This window comes from Tauraco erythrolophus, chromosome 5 (genome assembly GCF_009769465.1).
Source record: "Tauraco erythrolophus isolate bTauEry1 chromosome 5, bTauEry1.pri, whole genome shotgun sequence".
NCBI classification, from domain to species: domain Eukaryota; kingdom Metazoa; phylum Chordata; class Aves; order Musophagiformes; family Musophagidae; genus Tauraco; species Tauraco erythrolophus.
This window is the reverse complement of record NC_141469.1, coordinates 73,641,111-73,659,520: the sequence shown is the minus strand read 5'-3', so window position 1 is coordinate 73,659,520 and position 18,410 is coordinate 73,641,111. Positions and strand designations below refer to the sequence as shown.

The following is an 18,410-nucleotide window of genomic DNA, read 5'->3' as shown; positions in this document are numbered from 1 at the left end:
AGCTGTAGTTTTTATCAAGAAAAATCTCATTCGGTATGAAAGCAATTGCCATCAAATCAATGCTTGATGGCTCTCATGAAATGGTGTTAGTACTCCTGAATCTAAGTGGTAAATGCTCACATTACAACAAAACTCTACTGCAGAGGGGTGGGGATGGGGGAGGCAGGGAGGTTGAAAACATTGCGTTTGCTTAATAGAAAAATCAAAAATTGATTGGACACAAGCTCTCCTCTTACATCCCAGAGCTGAAGCAAACCATTATTTGAGAAAGATTTTGCTCTTGAGATCTATATTAATTTGTATCACCTTCAAACAGAAGGCTTCTTTTTTTTCAGACTGGTGATTCAACTTTGCTTCAAAACCAAATTAAAATATAAATAAAACACACACCATACAAGAAAAGGGACATGATTCTGGATACATCACATTTTGATTTTTATTTTACAGGCAGCAAGACAAGCTCTCAGAATTTAATTTCAAACCGCCTGGTAGCAAATGTCTTATTTCTTAGCTCCTGAAGACAGTTATCTTTCCTGTCTATTCTTTTCCCTTCAAAAGAAAATCTCTTTTTGTTTTCGAAATAGGTAGATAAGAGCATCTTGGCAGTTGAACCTTACAAAGAATAATGAAAAAAACCCAACAGGTTAATTAAAATCACAAAACTTTTTATGATTCCCACATCTAAACCATAGTCTGATTGATGTGTTCATGGTTTGGATCCACGTCTTTCAGAATCTGAGCTTCTGAATGGATATAATAAAACATGATTTTTATTGAATGGATTGTCAATCGTGGACTTTTGCTATCAGATCTAGCTTTGCTATCTGTTTCTTGTCTTTGTTTTCAGGTAGTTATATATATTATATATATATAAAAATAGGACCTATGTCCACCTGAGCAATATAGTATTTCACCTTTTTGGCATATGATACAGGCTAACCATCATCTTTTACAGAAGCCTTTTAGCATAGTGTTTCAGTAGCATCTTAGCTGTTCAAGGAGTTGACTGCAAAAAAACCACACAACCTTTAACATGACTGCAGAGAATTACTCTATTAAAAACCCATGTGGTGCTATTACTACCTGAATATTTCTGTTGCTACTTGATTTTATACTTTGTTCAGTACTAAGGGCTGGCACACCTTCCAGAAACACTCTATTCTATTTAGTCCTGTCCCTTCCTCAAAATTCACCTTGAAATTCTTCAGTTGAATACTATTTTATCTAACCTCTTATAGCAAAGTGATTTCAAAAAAGTGAACGCCTTGTAACTACATAAAACATTCTGAATGCAGCTCAGTCTCTTGCCTTTGTTCCTTATCAGATGGCCTGACATCTTATAAATGCATATTTCCCTAAGAATACAATGCTGCATGCCTCATGCAAAGGGTGTGTGGCATAACAAAACTTAATTTGACTCCAAATATTTTTTCCTTCCCACACTCTGCAATTGAACTAATATTTTTACACAATTGTAATAGGGAAAAGTCTTTTTACCATTTGATGGATTAAAATTCATTATTATAATTAGATTTACTGGTAGTGCCATAATAAATTCCTACTTTTTCCTGAATGGACAGTAGGCTATGAGAGGAAAAAAAAATAAATTACTAAATACTTTCATCAATGAAGAATAAAAAAAGAGAAAACTAAAGGCAGGGGAGTGAGGACAGAAATGGGGAAACAGAAGAAATGGGGAAAAATGGGTAGAAGTCGATGGACTAAACGTCTACTTCTCTTATCAGAATCACTAATAATGCCAATGTCAAGAAAATCTCAGTTATAGCATATGGATGATGCCAGTAGCTATGTGGAAGTTACTTCTAATAAACATAGCTTCAAATATGACTAAAAATAAAGCAGGTGACATTTCTACTTTGAACTCCAAACTGCTGAAGACATTTTGGATTTAGGTTTGGGGATCTTTGAAATTCACATTTGATTGTGGCTGATCCACAGTAACATCTAACACAGCTTTGTGCATCTGGAGATATATTCAAGCTGTGTCTAGTCTTCTAATTGAAGACTACTTCTAACTGGTTACTACTCAAAAAGGAAATTCTGGAGGCACAGGAGCGAGCTGTCCCTGTGTGCCTGAAATCGAGCCGCCGGGGTAGAAAACCGGCTTGGATGTTTTGGAAACCAGTTGGAAACTGGTAACTGCTGGCCTGGATAGGCACACCCTCCTTTGGGTTAAAAACTCGCTGGATGGCCGGGCCCAAAGAGTGGTGGTAAATGGGGCTAAATCCGGCTGGAGGCCGGTCACCAGTGGGGTTCCCCAGGGCTCAGTGCTGGGTCCAGTTCTGTTTAACATCTTTATGACCTGGATGAGGGGATTGAATGTACCCTCAGTAAATTTGCGGACGACACCAAGCTGGGAGGCTGTGTCGATCTGCTCGAGGGTAGGGAGGCCCTTCAGAGGGATTTGAACAGACTGGATCGTTGGGCTGAGGCCAATGGCATGAGCTTTAATAAGGCCAAGTGCAGAGTCCTTCACTTGGGGTATAAAAACCCCAAGCATCGCTATAGGCTCGGGGAAGAGTGGCTGGAGAGCTGCCTGGCGGAGAAGGACCTGGGGGTCTTGGTTGACTACCGGCTTGATATGAGCCAGCAGTGTGCCCAGGTGGCCAAAAACGCCAATGGGATACTGGCGTGTATCAAGAATAGTATAACCAGCAGGAGCAGGGAAGTGATCCTGCCCCTGTACTCGGCACTGGTGAGGCCGCACCTGGAATATTGTGTCCAGTTTTGGGCCCCTCGCTTTAAGAGAGATATTGAGCTCCTGGAGCGAGTCCAAAGAAGGGCAACTAAACTGGTCAAGGGGCTGGAAAATAAAACTTATGAGGAGCGGCTGAGGGAGTTGGGGCTGTTTAGCCTAGAGAAGAGGAGGCTGAGGAGAGACCTGATTACAGCCTACAAATACTTGAGAAGGGATGGTGGGAGGTGGGGGAAGGGCTCTTTACATTAGTGTTGGGTGATAGAACAAGAGGAAATGGGTATAAGCTTAGTCAGGGGAGATTCAGGTTGGATGTTAGGAAGTATTTCTTCTCTGAAAGGGTTGTCAGCCACTGGAATAGGCTGCCCAGGGAGGTGGTTGAGTCCCCATCCCTGGATGTGTTTAAGAAAAGGGTGGATGAACTACTTAAGGATATGTTTTAATGGGAGATTAGGGACGGTTGGACTGGATGATCTCTAAGGTCTTTTCCAACCTAGAAATCTATGAAGTTTCATAACTTTCCAAAGCATATTTATAACTACAACAAAACAGATAGATGAGACTAAATATGAAAAAAATAGTAACTATTGGAAAGGAGGTTATTACACACGGTAGAATTCAAACCTGAATGACAAGGCAAGATGTTACAAGGGGTCTTTTGGTGAGGGGAGTGTTAAGACACATGCTTACACATGGGATTTCATACCATACCAAAGTTTTCAGAAGTAGCACAAAACCGACAGTAAAATCTGTTTGTTTTCAGTATCACTTACAAGAGTCACCTTGACTTTTCCTTATTATTTTTGGATGTTTTGTTGTTTTTACTTCTTTCTTTCTTTTTTTTTTTTTTTTTTACATAGCCTTCGGGCTATGTTACTCTCAAAGAAAGGAAACCAACTATTAAGAACTAACGATGACAGACAAAACTGTCCTAGAGTGATAGTTGCAAAGATAGTGACAAACATGGGTTTTCAAAACATTTTCTCTCTCCCTTTAAATAATGTCTACTATAGTAAGAAGGAGATGTTGCCAAGAGCATGAAATATACATACAGCAGCTTGTCTGGGGTTTGAGGACACGCTTTTTCTGTCTCTGATTTTAACTAACATTTAAATTGAAATGTAAAGGAAAAATCAAAGAAAAAAACCCTTCCTTTCACTTTGAATACGCTCTATGCATCAGAACTCAAAAGTTTCTCATAACACCACCAATGAGCTATTTGTCATCCCATCAAAGAACTTTTAACTCTGAGTACTTGTCAGATTATGCATTTCATTAAAACGTAAGTTTGACTATTATAAACAAACAAAAATTATAACTCCAAAAGCTATTTTAAAAGATGTCAAGGAGTAATTAATTACTAATGTCACATTTAGAAATCAAATCCTCATTTACAGATCATCCATTGCCCAAATGATAACACCTCCAAATAGAGATCCCATCTTTACAGAATTGCTTTTTTTGAAGTGAAGGCCATAGGATCAAAATGGCTTATTTCACTACTCACTACGAATGCTTGAGAATGAAAAATTATTAACAATTTTATGGCACATAGTACTTCAGTATTTTGACATACAACTACATAATTAGCTCACAGTGAAAAGTGGCCTGGCTCTAAATGAGCTTTGTGTAACTTAAAGCCTTCACGAACACCCACAAGTGAAACTTCTCTATGTGGCTCATGTACCTAAGCCTACAAAACCAGAATATTCTTTCTCTCCAGCAGAATACATAGGGCACACTTACACTGCCACTGTGCCTTCCTCAGACATATAGCAGGGAAATATTTCCCACTATCCTTGCTTTGAGAAGCTCTTCAACTTCTTTTTCAGAAACTCAAAAAAGCTCTAACAGAGAAAAGGCAGAGGATGGATACTGAAGAGATAACACCTGCCAAGGAACCATAGTTACTCTTAAGCAACCCTTCTCTCCCTTTCACATAGTACCTACAGTAACAGAACAAAGAGTGGATGGAAAGGCCATCTAAAACGTAGAGGTGGGCAGGGGGAAAGCAAGGAGATTTGAAACTGTTGTTCATTTTCAAAGTCTACTAACCTCCAAGACTTCAAAATCTTCACAAAATCCAGGTCAAGTAGAGAAGGAAAGAAAAAAAAAGAAAAAAAGGAAGAAAAAAGAGAAGAGTTTTGCACAGAAACCTCTACCTTTCAAAGCTCAAAAAGGGAACAAGGTGGTTAAAATATGAAAATCCTCCAGTTTGCAGCATGTCAGTGGAGCTCCATCCTACTGTGAAGCTGATGCAAAGAGGCACTGAAAGGAAAACCTAAATTGCCCAGAAAATAAATGTTACATTGTACATGGATGTAACTTCACTGACACAAGTCTCAACAAACATTCACTGCAGAAATCAAAGGAAAAAGCAGAAAACACGTCAAGGAAAGTGGAGTTCAAAGGTTTTGGAGATAAGCAAAGAAACACATCACCCACCTAAATATAAGCAACAAAGAGAGTAGATTGAGCCAGTTGCAAAGCAGTCTGAAAAGGAAAAGCACGTGAGTTTGTTGAACCTGCAGCAACCGATACAGTCAAAATAGAAAAGAAGAATGAGAACTGAAGGACTGGAGCTCAGAATTTCAGCAATTTCCTGTTTTCTTTCGCTTCACTAACATGGATGAGGCCACCAAGGTCTCACTTGTGCTCCCAGAGAGAATCTGGTTTATGCCCAGGGCCACAAAGGTGGAAGGTTAATGTACTGACTCACAGCATCAGCTCACCATTTCCACACAAACCTTCACATGTCTCATTTGAATAGCTTTGTGTCTAGCTGAGCTAGTGCTAGTTAAAAAGTGCCAAAACCAATTAGTGAATAAAGATGCTGCTATAGCAACAGCATCTAATTTTCCAATTAGTAATAATTGCTGAAACACCTGCCATAAAATATAAATACATTTGGATTAAGGGTCTCTGAAACAAACTTTAAAGCAAAGTTTGTTGTTTGTTTTTTTTTTTTTTTAAATGACCTTTGTCATGATAATGAAAGAGAAGAAAGTGCCAGTTCTCTTTTTCCTGCTATCAAATGTAACACAAATAGACAAAGTAGTACTTATTTTTAAGAGAGTCCAAAGAATGTGTCCTAAACTCTTAAACTAATTAACTACACTGTGCTTAGAGATTCCCAGGGCGGAAAAATTCCAGATGGCAGTCAGTTACAATGAAGAGCAGTGTCATGAATGCAATATTGAAATACCACCTCTAAGATGCAAATGCTCTGATTCGCAGAGGAAAAGACAAATAATATAGTAGTGCTAAACAGTCATGGCATCAGGGAAGATATAAATGACCAAGTCCACCCTAGGTGTGTTCTGAACTATCAATATATATATCTTTACATGTGATTTTGAGTATATATGTACTGTGTGTTTCCAGTCACAAATGGAAACGGGACTCATATTTGCCCTATGTGGCACCTAGAATGTTTTTAGCACTCTCATAGCAGCCGCTATCCAGCTACGCACTGGAAGTATCTTAAGTCAGTAAACAGATGCTTATTTCCTCTCTTAGATAGCAGCAGTGGATAAGAATAAATTCCCATGGCCTTCACATATTTAAATATTCTGTATTTCCAACATGTACCCTTGCTCCCCACCTATGTAAGCAGGGATCATATAGTTTTCCAGTATTACTTAACATTTTTTTTTTAAAATACCACCTTGTTTTCCCCACTTTTTGATAGGATTCATCTGATTATATAGACTTAACTGTGATTGGCCCCTAAGTACATTCTCATACACACTGAATTCAGAATAACATGAATAATGCAATGGAAACACATGGTCAAAACACACTGATATTTGTAATTTTTTTTTTAAACACACATTAAGTATGGGCAACATGCAACCCTTGAGGAAAGAGGAGAAAAGTGTGTGTGGGAGTATTATTTACTATACAATAGCTGTGCCCCAACTTTTTTTTTTTTCCCCAAAGAACTCTAAAACCCACAGCAACTCTACTGTTAAGAAATACTAGTTGTTTAGCTTAAATCAGTCAGTTTTAAATAGAATTAATCACTCAGAGTCAATCATTTAGCATGAGGATGCAGGGCATACTACTATTGTGCAACGTGGTGTACTGTTAGTCTAGCATTACTTAGCATGAGCAGCTAGATTTGCTGAAGCCTTAGGCTGCAAGCTGTGAATTTTCACCTACATATGCTTTTAGCTTGGTCAGAGTTAATTTTCTTCTTAGTAGCTGGTACAGTGCTGTGTTTTGGATTTAGCATGAGAATAGTGTTGATAACACACTGATGTTTTGGTCGTTGCTAAGTAGCATTTATCCTAAGTCTAGACTTTTCAGTGCAAAGATAAGGAGGCTACAACCATCAGCAGAAGCTGCAACTTGGCAAGATAAGAACAGTTAAGGCCTGCCTGGAGACAGAGAAAGAATCCAATAAGGTGTTAGAAGACTCCAGACCAGAGGTCACCATTGAACCAAAAGGACATGTGAAGAACATGTGAAAAGCATGTGAGAGGCAGGTGCACAGATTGGAAGGGTACCATTGTCCAGGGATTTCTTTGTTCAAGATCGCTCACTGGAGGCACATAGCTCAAGTTGTGGGTTTTTTTGTGTTTGTTTTTTTTTTTTCTTTTTCCCCAGCTGTACCATCTGAATAAATTATTTTATTTTAATATTCGATGCCTGAGACTCTGCTACAGGAAACTTCAGGTTGAGCTTGAAAGAAGAGTAAGTGCCCAAGTGTGTTTGAACGAGGAGTCAAAAGGGGCACCCGTCAGCTCACTGGAGTCACCTGCTGTGAAGGGATTCTGGTCCTAGCACCCAAGTCTCAGCTCCTGTGTGTGCGACTCCTTGAATGGTGTGTGGATGCTTGGGCAGCAGCTTCTCCTTTAACACTATGATCAAGCTCTTATAGGTTTGAAAGAGGGAGAAGAAAGCGTGGTATTTTCTCCTCCATAGTGAAATGCTTGCTCATACAACAGAGCAAGAGCATTTCATATTCATCAGATTGTAAAAGACCAGCTACACATCAGTCCCCAGCTTCTAAAAGCCTAAAATCACACATAAGGATTCCCATTTAAGCCTCTTCAGAGATCCTAATCAGTCTGCACATAAGCAGTTAATCAGAAAGGCAGGTTCCACAACAAATGTAATAAATTCCCAAATGGTCAAGCCCAGCAGTGCTTCTTGAAACAGCAGCAGCAGTAACTGCAGCAAACAGATGTTGTTGTTTCACAAAGATAAGTTTTAACAAACACTTTAAGACACGGCTCAAAACCAATGTTTCTATATCACAACAGAGTTTTGACTTGTTTTTTGATTTGAACAGAAAAGGAGAACAGTGGGAAAGACAAATTTACACTTTTAGTGATGTACATTGCTCACTGTATTTACATTTGTAAACTGGTTATGCCATCTGTTGAGACCAACAGAAACAATTTGTAGCTTTTTTTTCTGAAGGTTTTTAACTTACAAAAATAAGTTGTTTTTCATTGCATTTTTTTTTTAATAGAAAAGAATAATTTAGCACTTTAAATTCAAGTATTTGACATAGAAAAAACAGTTGTGACTACAGCGGATAGTCAAGTGCAGGAGAAACTAATGGTGTTTTAACATTCTATTTCTGCAAATGACCTAATTAACTTTTTACAAAAACGTCCTCTAAGTTACATACTAGTATACTGTGCTTCAGAATTTCCGTAATGTGTTAATTTCAATAATTTATACAAAATCATGGTCCTTGCCCAGTTATTATTCCTGAACTCCAAAGGGACATCTTTGGATAGAGGGATTTATCTAAAAATTACTATTTCATTAAACAATTCACTTTCATTTCACCTTTGAAAGGTGATGTCTCAGTAACAAATACATTTTGAGAGAACAAAATTTGTGATAAAGGCTCTTGCAGCATTAATTACACTCACACTCTGAATGCTTAAAAATAAGATATGCTTCCTTTATAAGCCTAAGCTATATTAAGGCACATAAGATGCCACGGAAGCTATCAGAAATCTTACCATTGAAAGGAATGTAAAATTATGTCAAGATTGAAGAAAAGCCTCAATGGTTCCACTAAATGGCATGAGTTTGCAATTTTTTTTGTTTTGTTTTTCCTGATTTATTTCAGCCTCTGCAGAACGGGTTTTTCATCCTGATGCCAATTCCTAGGACTTCTATGTGCCAAAAGAACATGTAGATTTTAAAAAAATATAAAAAATAAAAAAAAACCCCAAGCAAACAAAAGACCTCCAAAATGGCCAGCTTCAAACCATCAAATCATCCTATTATACAGCAAACAGAACCCTCTACACCATAATTCTAGTTTATGACCAGCTGTTCATAGAAGATCTTCCTCCTGTATTTCTAAATCAGGTAGGAAACCAAATATGCTTGAAATGCCAGGAGAACTCCTTCAACTCATGTTTTCTGATAGTTTTTAAAATAATTGTATTTACAATAAAATACATAAAAACATTTCCGGAACCTTCACACCAGTGTAGGACATAAGTACGCTTGCTTTTAAGCACTGGTAATCTCATTGACACTGATAAAATTATTCATGCTTTGAAACGTAAGTGATTAAGCATATTCTGAATTTTTTTCCTGGGCTGGACCTCTAGGTAATAGACTTAACACACTGCACAGGCTGCACAAGGCTTTCACCACAAAATCAAGTATACTGTTTATCTCTAGTCCTTTTGAGCATGTTAGTCTTTCAGGGGGACAATTATCAACCACGGTCTCTGGAAATGACCAGGCTAGCATGAGAATTAAAGGAGGTAGAAGATATGCAATTACTTCACAAAAGGACAGATCTACAAAGAATCGACAACAGGCTACACTGCAGGGAATGAGCAGAGTTAAGATTTGTATTGTGAATTAAGGTTTAATGAATCCCAGGGCAAGTTTCATCAAAGAAACTAAAGGAAAGGGAAAAGAAAAAGAAGACTGCTTGATCATAGATTAGCTAAATGAAAACGCTATGTATGTTAAAAATAAAATCCATCCAAGACAGAGTGACCTTGAACATTTAGCTATAGCACTAATCATCAGGAGGTAAAATGCTCTGTTATTTCAAGGTAATGATGAATTGACTGCCATGAAAAAAAACTATGTTGTAAGAGTATTTAAAAATCACAGTGGCATAGTTCTAATATGCATTTTCTGATAATAACAGATTGCAAAATATGTTTCTTTCTTTATAGAAAGGTTAAAAAAGGGAGCAGCCTTCTAAAACAACTAAAATGATCAATTAAGTGTACAAAACTTCCAGCAGAACCCCTCTCTCTCTTTTTTTACTTATATTCCTTCCAGAATCAGTAATCTTAAATTAGACGGGCACTATATCATATCCAATACACAAATAACTATCAAACACAATTATCTAAATGATGGTAAGAGTTCACTGCAGAAAGTGATTTTTTTCCTTTGATAACTATGCTAAGGAACTGTTTTTCAGGACAGAGCAAATAGAGTTTACGGACTGATGCAGATATATTATAGGCATAAAGTGGTTATTTGGATAAACATTTCAATCAGACTGTCACAGAAGTAGTTCCATTTCCTATTCCAACTGATGATAATTTTAAATGTAATTGATGGTAAATTATTTGTGGTGCTGAGAACTAGAGCTTTCAAAATCGTAAGTTTAAGGGCATTTTTAACAGTTTTTATTCTACATTAGACAAACTTCCACAAAGAACTGTGGGGAATGTTCTGTTCCTAACAAATTGAACTTGACCATGCAAGATGTAATCATAGCCCTAATCTCAAGCACCAAAATTGCTGACTAAGAATGCAGCTACTAAGGAGAAAAAGTGTGATCCAATGTCTTGTGAAAGAGCTCATCGAACATTGCACATTCCACATAATAATAGCAACAATAGCGATTTTATTCTGTTTAAGAGACTCAATGTTCTTCTGTAAAATTGCAGGACAGAAAGCTCCCTATGGGAAGGCAAAGAATTTCAAAAGACTCAATTCCTGTGACTATGGTCATAGTCAAAGTTGAGGCTGGGGCATAAACCCGATCAGAAGCATTACAGTTCATCCCCATGACTTGATGGAAGCCATAGGAGTGTATTTGATCATGCTCAAGCCCGGATTAGCCAGAGAAGACTAGGTCCTCCCTTCTGTTCCTCAGTAAGAATCATGAAGATGCAACCTCTACGATATCCTTGGCATCAGCAAGCATTTAAGGCTGCAGAAACATTTTCAGAAACAAAGTATTTCATAGTTTTAAGGATGGATCTCTCAGGATCTCTCACAAATTATTACGGAAAAGAAGATTTTTAAAATGTCTGATTTAAGTAACAGAATAGGCAGAATCTTCACTTTTTTTTCCCCTCAGAGTTTAGTTTTTCTTTAGAAATGAGACCCTAAGGGATTAGCTCCTTTGTGCATTAAACAAATACAAAATTTTAACATTATTGAAGCTACTTTTCTATTGTATAAACACTGTATTACTACACGATAGTATAATAACTAAAGTTACAGTAATGAGAGAATAGCAGAGGACTGAAAATGTCTATCTACAAATGAGATAAGAAAGAAGTAGTAAAGAAAGCGGCCATCTTCATAATTTCATGAAAAACACTACTATTAGACTACATCTCAAATTCTGTATTTTGTTTTCCTTCATCTGCACTTGAAATAGTCAGAAAAAAAAGCTCATTTTTAATTCTTATGAGAACCATGGGCCAGTAAGCTAAGAATTCAAAATTCCCACTGAGATATGGCCTACTAAGAATAATAAAGAGCTTAATCCCTTCCCTAAAATGATACTTTCTCAGTACACAAGAATATAGTTATGTTTCTCCTCTATTCAGAACACATATTTACTAGTAAATGAAAAAATAATTCTACTCATTCAATACAAGAAAAATACTTTTTAAGGCAGTCTTCAAAAAACAAGAAATACTTATGCATGAATAGAGTTAGTAATTTGTGGCCTTGATCTAAGTCCTTTGGCTTTCAGCTTTGCCTTCTGCTTTCTATCTTCATAAGTAGCTGCTAGCAGCTGCCCTTTATTCCAATACACTTTTGGGTACGTATATATCCTTCCTGACAGTCAACATAAAAACTCTTTAGAGGAAGACAAGGTGGAATCACAGAATCACAGAACGTCAGGGATTGGAAGGGACCTCAAGGGATCATCTAGTCCAATCCTCCTGCCCGAGCAGGACCACGTAGATCAGATCACGCAAGAACACGTCCAGGCGGGTTCGGAACATCTCCAGAGAAAGAGACTCCACAACCTCTCTGGGCAGCCTGTTCCAGTGTTCTGTTACCCTTACCGGGAAGAAGTTCTTCCCCATGTTTAAGCGGAACCTCCTGTGTTCCAGCTTATATCCATTTCCCCTTGTCCTATCATTGGATGCCACTGAGAAGAGCCTGGCTCCATCCTCATGGCAGTCACCCTTTCCATATTTATAAACATTCATGAGGTCCCCCCTCAGTCTCCTCTTCTCCAAGGTAAAGAGACCCAGCTCCCTCAGCCTTTCCTCATAAGGGAGATGCTCCACTCCCTTAATCATCCTTGTGGCCCTGCGCTGGGCTCTCTCAAGCAGTTCCTTGTCCTTCTTGAACTGAGGGGCGCAGAGCTGTGTAAAAAAAATGTCGAAAAAAGAGAGAGTTTTGTTCTGGTTTATCTCCCGTGGTCAGGGAGGGTGTCACATCTGTGCAGCACAATGTAAACTGACTGTGCCAAACTGCAGCGCAGAAGCTGACTGGTTTAGCTTGAATCAACTGGAAATGGAAGCGTGAGAAAAATAAGCCATTCTTAACGAAAAGGGCCACGTTCGCTGAGCCGTTTTTTTTGGAAGAAAATCCAAGCAGCATGAGAACCACTGATGTCAACAGCAAAACTTCTATTTCTGTGTGTCCAGTGCATCATCTCCATGAGCTTCCCGAGAGAGAGGTAAAGTGGTCTAATGGTTACACTGCAAGTCAGAAAATGTGCAAAACTGCCAGATTTCAGGTATGACACTGAGCAAACCACACAGCTGCTCTCAATTTCCTCATTTGTAACAGGCAGATAATAAAACTGGCAAAAATGTAGGCTGCCATAAGATAACTAAGCATGATTATTGATTTTTGCCCTATAAAAGGCAACAGTACAGATCCCAAATTAAGAACATTGTCGCCCAGTGCTAGTGAGCAGGAGAACCTGGGAGGAAGATGATTGTCTCCTTTTACAATTATTGATTTTTATAGGGTACATATCACTTTATTACCTTGACACTCTTTAAATATGGAACTTCATAAGCAATTAACAAACCAAATACAAGAACAAATGGATCTCATATAAATGCCAGCAGCAGACCTGCTCTAAAGGACAAAAATTAAAGAAATGCTATTACGCAGGCTCAATGTCAGAGTGCTTACACTTAATTAGAGGCAGACATTGTTTTAGTAACATATTCTTAATCTAAGAGAGTTCATAGTTAGTTTTATACCTGCGAGGAACAATCTCCATGGATTTCTGAATTCCTTAAGTATAAAAACTGAAGGAGGCTTTTTTGTGTACATCCTATCGGGGAGATGTGTGAAGAACAGCTAAACACCTTCCCATATATATCAAACTTAAAAACTACTTTTGGAGCTTCTCCTAAAAGAAAATACAGTTTCGTAGTTAGTAGTTTGCCACTGGAACTTTAATCCCACAAACTTCGCACAGAAGCTCCCACTGCATGTCACCTACTTATACTTTACCTACATTAAGCTCATTATTTATGTGAATAGGAGACCGCTGACTAGGAAAACACAATTCGCTGAGACTCTTCCAACCAGCTAGCAAGAAAAATACTAGTAACCGTGTAAACTGAACTCCTGGTCTTCTCTCTCACAGGACTGCAATGATTAAGGACAGTACAGAATGGAGGAAACCACTGAGGACTGCCAAAACAACTGTTAAAGGGGAAAAAGAGTAAGACTGATCAACAGATATATTTTTTTTTCATGGAAACTAAGGTATAAACCACACAATAAATCATTTTACAACAGATTATTTTTAAAAAGTCTACTGATATTTGCCCCTAGCTCCACCTTGTTCCAGCCTCTCACCACTCCCTGCATTTCACCATTTAAATCATGGGTGGCAGTTGTTGCCACTGTAGCTGAGACAGGACCTGGTAACAAGCACAGGAAAAATGCAAGGGACCATAACCTTTTAGATCACCCTTTTCAGAAGCAAAATCATGATACTGCTAGGTACTGTCAAATATAAAACATCTTTACTGCAAAACACCAGAAAGGTTGCTGCTTCTACCGATCATAAAAAAATAATCAGCAGCACTGACACTTTATATCTCTCTGTGGCAAGCCAAGGATCAACAGTGTTTGCCACCTCATGGACAAACTGTAAAATACAGACAGTGTGTACTCATGACTGGCAGCATCTGAAAGCAGGATTAGAGGCTTTCAGATGAGAATTTGTTCTCTTCAGACGAACAGGATTTGTAGTCTTCCACAACGCTAGTGAATATTGACTACAGACACCTGTACTTGGATCTAGCATTTTCAAATCCCTTGTAAGTAGAGGAAAATTGTATCTTCCTAAACACACTTGTTTGTTTCAAAAGGCAAGGTAGAAATAATAAGAAATCAGAAAAAGAAAAGAAAGGAGAGACATTATTATCAAGTCTTCTGGATCAAAGATGTTTCTAATGTGCAATTTATACAACGAGTTTACTTGCATATGGCTTAACAAAAGTAAAAATCTTCCATACTAACACAGAAACTAATTTTCACATACACAACACCACTGTTCATCACAGACCACATTTATTAGGGAAACTAACATGCATTATTATTGAATATCACAATAGAGCACACAATGGGAGTTTCTCTCCCTCCTCCCTCAACAATGTTTAGTACCATTGTTTTCTTTCAGTCTAACATATTTGTGATTTGTCAATCAACCAGCTCCAAATTCCCAACCCTTGCCCTAAGAAGTTCCCAAACCCGACCTGCCTCTCCTCATTCCAGTCACTGTGACTATGTAGAACATTTGTTCAGCCTCTCACTTTTCTTCTCAGTCTGTGACTAGTTTGTTTGAAAAACCCATTGCTAAGCTGCGAATTTCTGCCACTTGTCTTAAGAGAGGTGTTAACTTTAAAGGCCAAGCTCAGCCATTTGAATGCTAGCACTGTTAAGCTACTAGATGAAATACAAAGACTCAACCCAAGTCATTAAGATTTCATTATTCAGAAAATGTTTAGACTAATTTCGTTTTAAATCTCAGGACCAATATACAATAAAAATCAACCATACATTCAGTGATATACCAATAAACCTCACATTTTCAGGGAGACAAGCTAGATGGCTTCCTTAGTCTCTACCTTATCTAGGGTTCTCCTCTCAAAAATGAGCAAGTGTCTCATTTCGTATGATATTCAAGTAGTATTTTGATTTGTATAAAAACTGGAGTAAGAGAATTGAGGATTAGTGAATGTAAACTAACAACTGTACTCTATAACCTAAATTAGTTGGAGTTCTTAATTTATTCTCACTTCTAAAACTTTTTAGAAAAGCTAGTTGGAGAAGGGAGTCAGACACTGAAGTCCAGTCTGGTTAGGTACTGTCCCAGGCAGAGTAATCGTACTTAGCAAAGTGTGTTGGGTTTGCTTGGCAAGGTTTTGGTAGCAGAGGAGTACCAGGGGTGGTTTCTGTAAGAAACTGTTAGAAGCTTCTCCTGTGTCTGATAGAGCCAATGCCAGTTGGCTGCAAGACGGACTCGCTTCTGGCCAACGCCGAACCTATCGGTGATGGTGGTAGCGCCTCTGGGATAACAAGTTTAATAAGTTTAAGAAGGGGGCGAGGGGAAGGGGGGAACCTGCACAATGGCAATTGCAGCCAGAGAAAGGAATGAGAATACGACACAGAAACAACTCTGCAGACACCAAGGTCAGTGAAGAAAGAGGGGGAGGAGGTGCTCCGGGCGCCAGAACAGAGATTCCCCTACAGCCCATGGTGAAGACCATGGTGAGGCAGGCTGTGCCCATGCAGCCCATGGAGGTTAAAGGTGGAGCAGAGATCCACCTGCAGCCTGTGGAGGACCCCATGCTGAGCAAGCGGAGGCTGTGATCCTGCGGGAAACCTGCACTGGAGCAGGATCCTGGTAGGATCTGCGGGCCTGTGGAGCGAGGAGTCCATGCTGGAGCAGATTTGCTGGTAGGACTTGTGATTCCATGAGAAATTCCACACTGGAGCAACCTGTTCCTGAAGGACTACACCCCATGGAAGGGACCCACAGAGGAGCAGTTTGTGAAGAACTGCAGCCTAAGGGAAGGACTCACATTGGAGAAGTTCATGGGGGACTGTCTCCCATAGGAAGGACTCTATTCTGGAGCAGGGGAAGAGTGTGAGGAATCCTCCCCCTGAGGAAGGAGGGGCAGAAACAACGTGTGATGAACTGACCGCAACCTCCATTCCCTGTCCACCTGAGGGGAGGGGGAAGAGAAATGAAGAGCAAAGGTGATCCCTGCAAGAAGGGGTAGAAGGTGTTTAAAGATTTAGATTTTATTTCTCATTATCCTACTCTGATTTGCTCGTTAATAAGTTAAACTAATTTCCCCAAGCTGAGTCTGTTTTGCTCATGACACTCGTTAATGAGTGATCTCTCCCTGTCCTGATCTCAACCCATAAGCCTTTTGTTATATTTTCTCTTCCCTGTCCAGCTGAGGAGAGGAGTAATACAGCGGCTTTGGTGGGCACCTGGTGTCCAGCTGGGGTCAACCCACTACACAAAGACAGAATAAAAATATCCACTTTCAAGTGCAAACTGTTATTTATAATGCATGTTAAAAACTTAAAAAAAAAATCTTAAATCAATAAAACTTAAACCAAATCTTAAATCAAAACTCTGCAGATCTTTTTGCCTTACTTTTATATTCTGGCAGTTCACTGCACTTGGTTATACAATTCTCTTCAGCAGGTTTCAGCAGTTTGGAGATGGTTAGAGTGCCCAACAGCTGACTGTCCAAGAGACTGTGGTTTCAGGTCTTGCTCAGAATCAGATATGCAGAAGTTGGATAATATTTATTTTTTTTTAACTAGTAACTAATAAATACCAAAGCATATCCCTTCCTGCTCAAATCATAACACTAGATATTACATTTAGACCTTTGCAGCAGTGTTTCTTCCTAGAACTCAATGGCATTGCAACTCAGTGAACTTTCCTCCAGCTGAAAAGGGAAAACAAGGACAAAATCATGGCAAGAGCTGCATCTTGTTTTTTAAATACAGAGCTTAATCAAAGGGAAAATACTCCATGAAGAAGGGGAGAATGAATAAGAGTAGAACAAAAGCATTTATGAGGATTCGGAACAGTCTGCTTCAGTGCTACCCAGAATAAACTAAACATAGAATTTAATTTGTAGCAAGATGGTAGAATTTATATACTGCCAATAAATCAAATCTTCCATCCTTCTATATAAAAGAGAAAAATCAAGAGAGTAAACATGATATATTTTATACTCATTACCTTAAAAGCCAGCCTTACAAAACCCATCAAGAAGGAAGGTGAAACAAATTCAAGACCTCTCACCAAACACATCTCGCCAAATTGAACAAAACACCTGCAAGCAAACGAGCCTGCAGACTTGTTCTGATGGGAGCAGCATGTAGACAATTGCACTTTTCCTCCTTATTTTACTCATTTAAGGCCAGCTTACTGATGTTGATACAGAAACTCCCATAGAAACTCCAGTTCCAAGCAGAGTTAAACTATTGGCTATTAATCTTACTTTCCTTTGTATTTTCCCACTTCCTTTAGATATCATGTGAACTATTTCATTAAAAGACAAAATGAAACCAGACTAGATTTATGTAAATTTGTTTCTTCTGAGAAAGAATCCAAAAGGCTGACTGGCTTTTGTGCCATGAATAACGCTACTTTGCTTCCTGCAACCAGCTAGTTTGAGACCATGAAATTTGAGAAACACCATATAGCAAAAATAGGAAAGATCTTTTTTCTTGCAGTCCTAACGGTTACAGCGTTTTTTCTGTCTATTAGAGCTACTGATTATATTTAACTTTTTTGTTTTTCAATTGAAAGTGACAGGAAGGAAAAAATATCTTCATAAAAATCAGCATAATCAAAACAAATTAACCTAGACAGCACTTTTTCCAAGTGAGTTGCTAGCACATTAGCAACAATAGAAAAAAGAAGATCACAGTCACAAGCCATCAGCCTGTATTGGAAATGGTTAGAAATAACTGTCCTCCAATCCCATTTTGCAAAGAAATCCACATCAAATGCTCTCTCATGCGTTGAAAAAAAACGCAATATCAGGACTGAAGTATTTGTTTCCTTTCTGTTTCTAAAACTCTCTGACACACTCTGCAGGTCACAAGGCATCATGTCATCGTGTTACATTCTCAGTGGAACAGGGGAAAGTGCATCAGGACCTAAGGGAAGGGAAAAAGCCTCCTCAAAAGGGGAACAGAAAATAATTTAAAAAAAAGTTGTAAAATGCAAAAAACTTCAGCAGGTATAATTCAAGAGTTTGCTCTTCAAAGATGAAATTTCCTGCTTGCATGGAAATTTAAACAGTTTTGAAAGTTTTCTCAAATATGTTATTTTACTGCTATATTAGAGTAACAGCTTTCCTTTCCATGGCCACATCTCTCTCCTTGTGTCAGAGAAGCACCAGGATAGTGATGGAGCCAGAGGCAAGGCCGGGGGGGATCAGTGCAGAGGGGGCACAAAGGCACTCAGTAG

At 38.6% G+C, this 18,410-nt stretch overlaps 1 protein-coding gene across 3 annotated transcripts in view; it reads right to left on the bottom strand.

The window, feature by feature from the left end:
- The window catches only part of CCSER1 (coiled-coil serine rich protein 1), a 677,421-nt gene that overhangs the window by 155,775 nt on the left and 503,236 nt on the right, over positions 1 to 18,410 (bottom strand). Inside the window, exon 9 of one of the 3 annotated variants that reach the window (XM_086612211.1) lies at positions 4,772 to 4,788. The exons of the other annotated variants lie outside the window; for them this stretch is intronic. Within the exon in view, the coding sequence (XP_086468337.1) occupies positions 4,772 to 4,788 (17 nt within the window). The remainder of the gene's footprint in view (positions 1 to 4,771; positions 4,789 to 18,410) is intronic. 3 annotated transcript variants of the gene reach the window in all.